Here is a 12,304-nt window from a genome sequence, read left to right as displayed (position 1 = left end):
CCCCCACCCCCCCCACACCCCCCCGCCTGAGGCAGGCAGGGGATCCATGCACTCCCCTAGCCCTGTGGGGTCAGTCTTGGGCCAGAGGGAGGGATGGGAGGCTGAAACAGGCCAGAATTGGGGCAAGGGCTGTGCCAGAGGAGTTAGGGAGGGTTTCTCAGAAGAGGGGGCATTTGTGCTGGGCTTTCAAGTATGTGTAGGAGTTTGCCACTAGGAGAAAGGTTTTTCTTGTGTTTTCCTTCAAGGCAGGATCTCACTCTGTTGCCCAGGCTGGAGTGCAGTGGCACGATCATAGCTCACTGCAGCCTCTACCTCCTGGGCTCAAGCAATCCTCCCAACTCAGCCTCCCCAGCAGCTGGGGCTACAGGCATGCCACCACCAAGCCCAGCTAATTTTTTTTGTAGAGAGGATGTCTCATTATGTTGCCCAGGCTGGTCCCAAACTCCTGGGCTTAAAAGATCCTTCTTCCTCGGCCTCCCAAGGTGCTGAGATTACAGGTGTGAGCCACTACACCAGACCTGAGAAGGGCTTTTTCAAGAGGGAAAAGCACTTGCAAAAGTGCAGAGGAAGAAGAGCACAGAACATTCTCTGGCCGGGGGAGATGAGGAAGGTGAAGCCAGAACAGGGGGCGGGGGTGAAGAGGAGGGGCAGATACAGGTGGAGAGCAGGGGGGCTGCAAAGCTGCCTGGTGTCCATCTCCTCCAGAGAAGAGAGAGACTGGTCCCCCAAACTCAGGGGGAGGCATGTGGCAGATGCTGGAGTGTGGGGGACACTGAGACAGGGAACAGGGGGCCTGGGAGGCTCATGTCTCTCCCCATCCCTCAGTTTACCCATCTGTGACATGGGCAGTGTGAGCCTCTAGTCTGAGCACAACTTTTCTTTGGACATAAAAACTATAGAGTTCACACTGTGTCATCAGGGGGTCCTTCCTGTCCCCATCCAGTGCCCAGTGCCACACACTCAGGTGTCCCAAGGACACGCCAGGGCCTGGGCCAGGCTGGGGGCTTCTGCCTCCACTCCATGGTGCAGAACAAGGCTTGGGGAGTGTGGAGGTGGCTGGGGAGCCCTGGGCCCCCCGAGGGCTGCTCTGTTTACCCGAGGCCGCCCGCCCGCCTCTGATGCAACAGGCAGGCTCTGGTTACGTGAGGCCAGCAGCTGGGCCAGCTCTGGGGGAAGGGCTAGCCCGGCAGAGCGAAGCTGGCTGGGGCTGGCCCTCATGCAACCCGACTTCCCAGCCCCCTTCTTCTGGTGGGCACCATCTTGTTATTCAGTCTGTCCCCTGTCCTTTTGCCTCTGTTCCTATCCTATACCTTCCCCAACCACTAATTGTGTCCCCTAGCAGGGTCACCAAGAGTCTTAACCTCATTCTTCTCGGATGAAGGGACACCGTTAGTTGCTAGGGTAAGAGTTGGAGGGTAGAGGGGAAAGTTGTGAGGAGGAACGGATAGAAGGGGCCAGAGTGGGTGGCAAGGGAGAAGGGTGACCTGGGAAGGGGGGTCTGGGAGATGGGGGAGGCGGTGGGTGGGGAATGGAGGAGAAGGCTGGGGTGGGAGGCTTGGGTGGAGAAGCTGTCCCCACTCTCCCTCCTCCAGATTCTCTCCCCTCTCCCAGGGGAAGGCTTTGAAGGACCTTCCATGGCAAGGATGTATGGCCCAGTGGGTAGGGAGGGCCCCGAGGTTAAAGAACACCAAGTCCCCATCCCAGCTGTGCCGCCCACTCACTGTGCGACCTCAGGATGGTCACTGCACCCCTTGGGGCCTCCTTGCTCATGTGACAAGTGCAGATAGGCTGGGCGTGGTGGCTCATGCCTATAATCCCAGTATTTTGGGAGGCCGAGGTGGGTGGATCACTTCAGGCCAGGAGTTCGAGATGGACCTGGCCAACATGACAAAACCCCATCTCTCCTAAAAATACAAAAATTAGCCAGGCATGGTGGCACATGCCTGTAATTCCAGCTACTCAGGAGGCTGAGGTAGGAGAATCGCTTGAACCCAGGAGGTGGAGGTTGCAGTGAGCCAAGAGGAGCCCTCAAGGTCCACCTACAATGTTCCCTCCTCCAAAAGCCTTCCTATCCTCTTACCATTTAGGATCCTTCCACCTCCCCATCCTTCCTTCCAGCTTAGCACTGATCCAGGGGGCGAGGTAGAGTGTGTGGCTGGTTCTGTCTCCCCCAGCCTGGGGTTCCTTAGGCCCGAGCCCAGTACATGGTGGCACCAAAGGGGTGTCTCCATGGGTTTTCTTTTCTTTTTTTTTTTTTTGAGAAGGAGTTTGGCTCTGCCGCCCAGGCTGGAGTGCAGTGGCCGGATCTCAGCTCACTGCAAGCTCCGCCTCCCGGGTTCACGCCATTCTCCTGCCTCAGCCTCCCGAGTAGCTGGGACTACAGGCGCCCGCCACCTCGCCCGGCTAGTTTTTTGTATTTTTTTTTTTTTTAGTAGAGACGGGGTTTCACCGTGTTAGCCAGGATGGTCTCGATCTCCTGACCTCATGATCCACCCGTCTCAGCCTCCCAAAGTGCTGGGATTACAGGCTTGAGCCACCGCGCCCGGCCTTCTTGTTTTTTAGAGACAGAGTTGCTCTGTTGCCCAGGCTGGAGTGCAGTGGTGCAATCATGGCTCACTGCAGCCTTGAACTCCTGGGCTCAAGTGATACTCTCGATTCCACCTCCCAAGTAGCTGGGACCATAGGAACACACCACCACACCTGGCTAATTTTTTAATATTTTTTGAGGTGCATTGGGTGTCTCACTTGCTGCCCAAGCTGGTCTCGAACTCCTGGGCTCAAGCGATCCTCCTGCCTTGGCCTCCAAAAGCGCTGGCATTACGGGTGTGAGCCATTGCACACAGTCTCCATGGGTTTCTTGAAGAACTGGAGAATCTCAAAGAAGGTCTAAGCAGTGAAAGGGAGTGGGGGATAAGCCTGGGGCATCCAGAAGCCTTGTTCAGGGATACAATAGGGCTAAAAAAAAAAGGCTTTCCAGGGTCCTGAGTGTGCAGGACTCTCCAGGAACCCAGAGCAGGTCTGAAATAAAAACAAGGACTCAGACCAAGGGCTAAGGACAAAAACCCAGCAGAAGTCTGATTCTTGCCCTGACTACTGTGGACGGAGCAGGCGGCAGGTCACTGCCCTCTGTGGGTCTCCTTTTACCCCATCTGCAGATCAGGGTTGGGATCCTTTCTTGGTGATCTCTAGCCTCATGAGCGCTACGCTCCTGTTTGGATGCCCCATGGCACGGAGAGCTGTCTCTTCTAGCTGCCCACCTATCTCTGGAGTTCTGCTGGAAGTAAATGCTTTTTTTTTTTTTTGAGACGGAGTCTTGCTCTGTAGCCAGGCTGGAGTGCAGTGGTGCAATCTCGGCTTGCTGCAACCTCCGCCTCCCAGGTTCAAGTCATTCTCCTGCCTCAACCTCCCAAGTAGCTAGGATTACAGGTGTGCACCACCACACCCAGCTAATTTTTGTACTTTTAGTAGAGATAGGGTTTCACCATGTTGACCAGAATGGTCTCGATCTCCTGACCTCGTGATCCACCTGCCTCGGGCTCCCAAAGTGCTGGGATTACAGGCGTGACTCACCGTGCCCAGCTGGTTGTTTTTGAAATGGAGTCTACCTCTGTCGCCCAGGCTGGAGTGCAGTGGCGTGATCTCGGCTCACTGCAACCTCTCGGGCTCAAGCGATTCTCCTGCCTCAGCCTCCAGAGTAAGCGGGATTACAGGCGGGCACCACACCCAGCTAATTTTTATATTTTCAGTAGAGACGAGGTTTCACCATGTTGGCCAGGCTGGTCTCCAACTCCTGACGTCCAGTGATCCGCCCACCTCGGCTTCCCAAAGCTCTGGGATTACAGGTGTGACCCACTGCGCCTGGCCAGTAAGTGCTATTGAGTGAGCTCTAGGAGTGCCCTTGCCCTCCAACCTGACAAGGGAGGCTGCGAGCTCTTGTTCTCAGAGCCCTCTGGCCTCTCAGAACCTGTCTGCTCTCTGAAAAATGGGAGCGAGAGTATATAGAGTGAAAAAGGTTGGAGGGTCAGTGTGCCCACCAGGGCCAGCCAGGACTGCAGACAATGACCGCTTGGAGGCCGAGCTTCCCGCCAACGCTTTGCATCTTGCGCCCCCTGGCGGCTAGAGGGGGCAGGGCACCCTCCAGGCAAAAAGGGCTAGGGAGCATTCAAATGAGATGCAAATTAACCAGCGACCCCACAAGCCCTGGGACTTGGGGTGATGAGGTGTCTGACAACCCAGAGTCCTGATCAGACCCCTTTTATTTATTTATTTATTATTATTATTTTTTGAGACAGAGTCACTCTGTCACCCAGGCTGGAGTGCCGTGGCTCCATCTCAGCTCACTGCAACCTCCGCCTCCCGGGTTCAAGCGATTCTCCTGCCCCAGCTTCCCAAGTAGCTGGGATTTCAGGTGCACACCGCCGCACCCGGCTAATTTTTTATATTTTGGGTAGAGATAGGGTTTCACCACATTGGTCAGGCTGGTCTTGAACTCCTGACCTCAGGTGATCTGCCCGCCTCAGACTCCCACAGTGCTGGGATTACAGGCGTGAGCCACGATGCCCGGCTATTTTTTTTTTTTTTTTTTTAATATAGAGACAGGGTCTCTCCATGTTGCCCAGGCTGGTCTCCAACTCCTGGACTCAGGGGTTCCTCCAGTCTTGACCTCCCAAAGTGCTGGGATTACAAGCGAGCGCCACCGCAGCCAGCCTAGACTCCTTTTAAGAGAGATGACTGGGCTGGGCACAGTGACTCACACCTATAATCCCAGCACTTTGGGAGAACGAAGTCAGGAGTTCAAGACCAGACTTGCCAAGATGGTGAAACCCCGTCTCTACTAAAACTACAAAAATTAGCCGGGTGCAGTGGCAGGTGCCTATAATCCCAGCTACTCGGGAGGCCAAGGTAGGAGAATGGCTTGAACCCGGGCAGCAGAGGTTATAGTGAGCCGATACTGCACCACTGCACTCCAGCCTGGGAGACAGAGTGACACTCCATCTCAAAAAAAAAAAGAGATGACTGTTAGTCGCTGGTTGAGGTCACATCCAGAGGCTATGAGTGACTCAGAGCCCTAGAAGGGTCTGGTGGGGTCCCCCACACCTGCCTCCCTCACCCCCAGGTCCTAGTGCCCCAGTCTTCCTAGGCAGGTCCTAGGAGGCAGGCGATAATCCCATTCTGCTGCCAGTTTCTCCTGAAGGTCTGAGCAAGACCTTCAGGACTGTCTAGCTCACAAATACGTATCAGTGTTTGCTGGATAAAGGGTGGCACGGAGGACAGATGGACATTGAGAGATGCCTTCAGAGCAAGTAAGAAGGGAGAAGGACTCTGGAGGCCACACACCAATCAGGGCCCTACACGGGGTGGTTTTAGGCTCCTCCTCACTCCTAAGCTGAGTGTGTCAGTGGAGAGGCGGCATAATGGCAGAGGCCCCCCAATGTGTCCTAGGAGGAGGAGAGGTAGGGCTGAACCCGCTTTCCAGGCCTTCGGACGCCTCGACAGGCCCAATGTCCCAGTAGGATGTCCTCTGTCTTCCCTTGGGGCACCCCTGCTCTTCCCACCCGTCTCCATCAACCACCCCACAGTGCCAAGATGAGGGACCCTCCCAGAGTAGTGGGACCGGAACCTGCCTTGACCCTAAACAACTCTATTTGACCTCCCTAATACATTGTACTGGAACAAGGGATTCTGGGGTAACACAGCTGGCCTTGGAGATGCATAACTTGTGGAGGTCACCCAGGCTTGGCATTCACAGAGGTCAGTGCAGGCCCTTCTGCAAACAGCAGCAGAAACGGACTCAAAGCCATTTTGGCAAAAATCATAATTCAGGTGTCCATGAAACCGAAGAAATGAAATTGGCTTATGTCACGTACAGTTGGATCCAGGGCCCCAGGCAATATTCTCAGGTCTCCCCTGGAACCCCCTCGCCCCTGCCCCGTTCCCATCCACCCAGCTCAACCTTCCTTATGCTCCCGGTAGAACTCCCAGGAAGGCCTCTCATTGGGTCATGTGTCCATCTCGAACCAATCACTGGGAACCTAGGACACAGCAGCTCTGATTGGCCAGGCCGAGGTGCCACATCCACCCCTGGAACTAGGGGTGGCCTCTCCATGTGGCCTGAGCCTGGGGTGGGCGTCGCTGCTTGAGGCAGAATGCAGTTTGGGAGGGCAGATATGCGAGTGTCCAGCTTAGCCTGTAGAGAAGGTGCAGTCCAGCCTTCCTTATCCAGATGAAGAAAGGGAGAACCAAGGCTGGGTGTGGTGGCTCATGCCTATAATCCCAGCACTTTGGGAGGTTTAGGTGGGAGGATCACGAGCTCAGGAGTTTGAGGCCAGCCTAGCCAACATGGTGAAACCCCGTCTCTACAAAAAATACAAAAATTAGCTGGGGGGGGGGGGTGGTGTGCGCCTGTAGTCCCAGCTACCTGGGAGGCTGAGACAGGAGGATCACTTGAGCCCAGGAGGCAGAGGTTGCAGTGAGCTGAGATCATGCCACTGCACTCCAGCCTGGGTGACAGCCAGATCCTGGAAAAGAAGAAGAGAGGGGAGGGGAGGGGACCCAGAGAGGGCCAGCACCAGGTGAAAGAAAGAAAAGAAAGGAAGGAAGGGAGGGAGGCCCAGAGAGGGCCAGCACCAGGCCTATGTCACACAGCACATCAGAGGCGGGCAGGGCTGGGACCAAACCAGGCTGGGGACTGCTCTTCTCTGACTGTTCCCCCCCCCTTTTTTTTTTTTTGGTGGTCGGGGGTTGGGGGGTGCAAAGTCTTGCTCTGTCACCCAGGCTGGAGTGCAGTGGTGCCATCTTGGCTCACTGGAACCTCTGCCTCCTGGGTTCAAGTGATTCTCATGCCTCAACCTCCTGAGTAGTTGGGATCACAGGTGCACACCACCATGCCCGGCAGAGCCTCTCTGTCCATCTGTATTTGGGGATGAGACCTGCGCTTTTGGGGGCTGAGGATGAAATGAGATGACCCCTGTGAAGACTTTAGCCCAGGGCCAGGGACTTGGTAGGTGCATTATCAGGATTATTTTGATGGCAGTTATTGGTCCAAGGGTCGATGGGGGGCCAGTAAGAGTCCAGGAGCAGTAAGCCACTTCTGGAAACATTGCCGGCTGGGCCTGGAGTCTCTGCGCAGGCGCAGGAGGAGGGTGCTGGCCGCACTCATTCAGTCTTCAGTCTCTGCCTGGCCCCGCTTCGGTCAGGCTGGCGAGTGGGGGCGAGGGTCAGGGTGGTCAGAGAGGCAGACTCAAGGCATGAGGCGGCACCTGAGGGATGAACCTGGGCCAGGCTAAGGTGGTGCTTGGTGGTCAGAGGTCTGGGTGGGAATCCTGGCATTTCTGGGCATGGGCGATGACCCTGGGCTGGCTGCCTTACCTCTCGGGCCTTGATTTCCTCTTCTGTAAAATGGGGCAGTGCTTAAGGTCCTGGGACTGGAGAGAAGGGAGACAATTTGACCCTGTGAAGGTCACTGATGACCCTAAGGGGTGCAATTTTGGGGGAAAAGTGGGAATGAAAGGCTCTGAGGCCAGGTGCAGTGGCTCATGCCTGTAATCCCAGGACTTTGGGAGGCCAAGAAGGCAGATCACCTGAAGTCAGGAGTTCAAGACCTGCCTGACTAACGTGGTGAAATTCCGTCTCTACTAAAAATACAAAAACTCATCGGGTGAGGTGGCAGGCACCTATAGTCCCAGCTACTCGGGAAGCTGAAGTGAGAGAATCGCTTGAACCTGAGAGGCAGAGTTACAGTGAGCCAAGATCATGCCACTGCACTCCAGCCTGGGTGACCAGAACGAGATTTCAACTCAAAAAAAAAAAAAAAAAAAGAAAACAAAGAAAGAGAAAAAGAAAGGCTCTGAGATGGGGCATGGAACTGGTGGTTCTGGGGAGAGGGACTCCGCAGGGACAAAGCTGGATGAGACACAGAGCAATCCTGCCAGGGAGCAGCAGTGGAGGGGACAGCAGACGCTGGGGAGTGAGGAGGGCAGAGGAGCAGTGTCCTTGAGCCACAAAGTAGGAGTGACCAGGGTGTGGGGGATGGGACTGGGGAGACAGAGGCTAGGTTGGGGGTGTGGGCAGGGCTGCTTAGGGCAGTAGGCTGTTGACCCCCTCAGGCAGCCCCTCCTGCTTCAGGCTCCCCAGAAAGCTCCCAGGCCACCCCTCAGCCTGTGGGATTCCTCACCACCCCACACCCAGAGCTAAGCTTGCTATGAACAGGTGCTCAGGAAGTGTGCATCAACTGTCAGAGGTACTCAATAAATGCATGCTGCCTGTGGTGTCCAATAAGTGCTCTCTAATTGACTGCAGTGCCCACTAAGTGCTCTCTGACTGGACACATGAATTCGGCTGCCTCTGGGCTCTGGGGCTACAGCTTGAAAGGCCTACAGAGGCTCTGTCTCCACCTGCCTCCCCTCGACCTCTGAGAGGGCTTCCATGGCACCAAGGACAATCACAGTGCCTGGCCAATAGGCAGAGGCTCAATAAGTCCCTGGGGCCCCTTCAACCTGCCTGCGTCTGCCCATCACAGATATAGAATGGTGACACATCAGATCTTTCCTGGTACCACACTTTCTAAGCGTGGTCAGCTATGCCTCCCACGGCTCACACTGCACTTGTATGTTCCTCTCCCATCTGATCCTGGGCCTGGTCACGTGACTGGCCTCAACAGATGGGCCACCCACAAATGTGAAACCGGCACTCTGCATGGAAGCTACTCTCCTGGCTCCCAGCGACCAGGAGAAACCCAGGCTGGCCTGATGGGGAGGCCACGAGGAAAACCTGACGCCTGCTGCCAGCAGTCCTGGTCAAGGGCCCCCGACTATGCAGCTGCAGCTGAGCTCCCATGAGCACCACATGGGCGAGCCCCAGAGAGAGCAGCAGGACCGCCTAGCTGAGCCCAGCCCAAAGTGCAGAACAGTAAGTAGATTAATTACTGGGGCTGTAAACCACTAAGTTTTTGGATGCTGTGTTATGTAGAAATAGCTGACTGCTCCAAAGCACATCCATCACTATGCCCTGCCCCCTCTCAGTCACCTGATGAGCCACCTTTACAGAAAGGAAATGCAGAGACCAGAGAGGGGGGTTAATTTGCTTGGTCACACAGCAGTTAGGCAGTGGATTGGTGGGGAGGTCCCAGAGATAGGTGGGTAATTGCCCATGCTGGGCTCTGCCTGAGAGACTGTGCATGGGTAAAGCAGGTTGCTGGCATGTGGTAGGATAGAGGAAATGTGGGCTCCCCTCTCTGTCTTGAGGGGTGGAAATCTCTGGGACTGGCATAGGGCCTATGGCCTGGAAAAGAGAGAGGAAGGTGGCGGAGAGAGTGGGAAAGATGGGCTGACATGGTCCCTGAGCAGCAGGGTGGAACATTCTGGACCCGCAGACACCCCTCCACCTGCCACCTCCAAAACCATCCCACAAGCCCAGTAAGAAACCCCAAGTGGTTAGACAAGCAGGTGCCTGGCTGACTGCCAAGCGGGTGGGTTGGTTAGTTCAGAGCAGAGAGAGGCTCGCGGCTACTCTAGGCACTGACCTGGGTTGGCGGAGGCTGGGGTGCCCCGAGTCTCTTCCAGGATCAGGCTGAGGAGGGCGGGGGTGGTTCCTCCGGGCTGGAACAAAACACGTGCAGTATCCATGAGGCCAAGGTCAGAGGCCACGAGGCTTGCTCAGCTGGCTGGAGTGCATGTTTGGGTGACACTCTGGTCACTCTGGTCTCGGAAGACCTTTGGCTTGAGCTTCTGGGGCATCCTTCTTAAAAGTGGGGTGAGTGGGCCAGGCACTGTGGCTCATGCCTATAATCCCAGCGCTTTGGGAGGCTGAGGCGGGTGGATCACCTGAGGTCAGGAGTTCAAGACCAGCCTGGCCAACATGGCAAAACCCCATCTCTACTAAAAATACAAAAATTAGCCAGGCGCAGTGGCGTGCGCCTGTAATCCCAGCTACTGGGGAGGCTGAGGCATGAGAATCACTTGGAACCCAGAGCGGGAGGTTGGAGTGAGCTAAGATCTTGCCAGTGCACTCCAGCCTGGGCGACAAAGTGAGATTCTGTCTCCAAAAAAAAAGTGACAAATGGCCGGGCCCAGTGGGTCATCCCTGTAATCCCAGCACTTTGGGAGACTGAGGCGAGAGGATTGCTTGAGCCCAGGAGTTTGAGACCAGCCCAGGGAATGTATCATGACTGCGTTTCTATTTAAAATATATATGTATGTTTTTAAAAGTGGGATGAAGCACTCCAGAGGCCACATCTGGGACTCATTCACACAGGACTGGGCACTTCAAACCCATAGGGCTTACAGAGAGGTGTTAGCAGCAACTCAAGCTGCTACTAATGTTCTTTCAGGAGCATGTTGCGTTTTTGAAACAGCAGGCACAAACAGGGCATATAAAAGCATTTTTGGAAACCCTGAGTTGACAGTAAGAGCTATGCCTTTTCAGTGAAGTCTAGTTCCAACTGCCAACACCAACCCATGGCAGAAAAGCCCGATGCCGCTCCTCTTCAGATGCAAGAGAGCCCAGATAAACCCTTCATGCTACCCTTTGAGGGAAGATTGCTACACTCCCATTCTTACACGTACACTCAAGTCTTCTTTCTGCAATTCTTGTTGTCTTAGTTAAGCAACACAGATGCTTTCTTGTGCATAGTGGGGGACAGGCCTGCCAGAACCCTAATCTGTGGAAGCCAGACACATCCCAACGCGACGTTCCTGCTCCCGGCACATGAGTGTGTGTTTATAAGCGTATTTATTAAGTTATAATGGGAACAAAAAACAAAAAGAAGGGCTACTCTTCAAAAACTCTATTTCCAATGTTCAAGCACTGTGAGTGCTTTTCGTTTTCAGACCGCTGGTCCTCGGCTCGAAGCCTCCCTCGGCTCTGGGTCATGGGACAGGGAAAGGCCCCTGCCATCTCCCTGGCCCCATCTCCCCCCAGCTGGCCCGCTCCAGCCACAGAAGCCTTCTTGGTGCTTCTCGAACACTCCCAGGGAACCCAGCCCCAGAGCATCTGCCCTCACCACTGCCCTGTGTGGAACTCCGTCTGCCCCCAGATCGTCTCTGTCTGCATGTCACTCATGCCATCTCCCAGGAGGGGCCCCGTGGACTTCTTCACAGCATATCTGACATGCTCTTGTCTGCCATGTTTACCTCGTTGTCGTATGTCCCCACGTATGTCGTATGTTGTGAGCCTGTCTCAGTCACTGCTATGTCCCCAGCACCCAGCCCAGGGCCAGGCACACAGCAGAGCTCAGGACCTGGGTATTAAGTGACTGAACTCAGGTTATAGATGCCACAGGACAAGAGGAGGTCACCAGACACCAGGACAAGAGGAAAGAGAAAGTTTTCTAATAAGCGAGAAGCAGTGGTTCTCAGCGCAGCTGAGACAGTCCTTGCGGCTGAGAGCCGCAGTGGGGACAGGCGGTCCCAGAAGCTACCTGTGACCCTGCGCACTGGCATTCATATGGTCTCGGATGCTGATGGCCTGTTTGAGCAGACCCTCCACGCTGCGGAAGTAGACGCTGCTGTCCACCAGGTTCTTCACAGCGCTGAAATGGGAGGACAGGCCTGGTCAGTGGCCCGGTCCTGCAGGTAACTGTCTCACACCCCAGCACTAGAGGTCACCACCAGAGCTCAGTGGGTACCTCGGTGATTCTGCAGGTCTCCCCAAGGACTCACAATGGGCTTGCATTTTAGATTTCCCTGCTATGCCTAAATGACGTCTATGCAACACAGCACATTCACTTATCTGCCACTGAAACATCTAATGTTTTGAAGGAGGTTTCAGTGTATAAAGATGTCATAAAAAGTATCTCAGTCATTACTACTGATAATGGGAGTGTAAAAAAAAAAAAAAAAAGGAATGAAAGAGCACCTGGGCACTGCGGTTCATGCCTATAATCCCAGCTGCTCAACAGCCAAGGCAAGAGGATGGCTTGAGCCCAGGAGGTTGAGACCAGCCTGGGCAACACAGCAAGACCCCATCTCTTAAAAAGAAAAATCTAGGCTGGGCGCAGTGGCTCACACCTGTAATCCCAGCACTTTGGGAAGCCGAGGCAGGTGGATCACGAGGTCAGGAGATCGAGACCATCCTGGCTAACACGGTGAAACCCATGTCTCTACTAAAAATGCAAAAAAATTAGCCAGGCATGGTGGCGGGCACCTGTAGTCCCACCTACTTGGGAGACTGAGGCAGGGGAATGGCGTGAACCTGGGAGGTGGAGCTTGCAGTAAGCTGAGATTGCTGCACTCCAGCCTAGGCGACAGAGCAATACTCCATCTCAAAAAAAAGAAAGAAAAGGAAAAGAAGCCGGGCGCGGTGGCTC

General features: G+C 54.9%; 2 protein-coding genes across 2 annotated transcripts in view; both read right to left on the bottom strand.

Annotated features, from left to right (window-relative positions):
• MEF2B (myocyte enhancer factor 2B) overlaps positions 1 to 11,513 on the bottom strand; it is a 37,295-nt gene extending 25,782 nt beyond the window's left edge. The window contains 3 exon segments of the mRNA XM_017852710.1: positions 7,369 to 7,424; positions 9,521 to 9,596; positions 11,417 to 11,513. Coding sequence (XP_017708199.1) covers positions 7,369 to 7,424; positions 9,521 to 9,596; positions 11,417 to 11,438 — 154 coding nt within the window. The 5' untranslated portion in view covers positions 11,439 to 11,513.
• BORCS8 (BLOC-1 related complex subunit 8) overlaps positions 10,710 to 12,304 on the bottom strand; it is a 12,321-nt gene continuing 10,726 nt past the window's right edge. The window contains exon 4 of the mRNA XM_017852724.1: positions 10,710 to 11,527. Coding sequence (XP_017708213.1) covers positions 11,413 to 11,527 — 115 coding nt within the window. The 3' untranslated portion in view covers positions 10,710 to 11,412. The remainder of the gene's footprint in view (positions 11,528 to 12,304) is intronic.

The sequence above is a fragment of the Rhinopithecus bieti genome, unplaced genomic scaffold, assembly GCF_001698545.2.
Source record: "Rhinopithecus bieti isolate Rb0 unplaced genomic scaffold, ASM169854v2 scaffold_34968, whole genome shotgun sequence".
Lineage (NCBI taxonomy): Eukaryota > Metazoa > Chordata > Mammalia > Primates > Cercopithecidae > Rhinopithecus > Rhinopithecus bieti.
The sequence above is the reverse complement of the archived record's forward strand: the minus strand, read 5'-3'. Positions and strand labels throughout refer to the sequence as shown.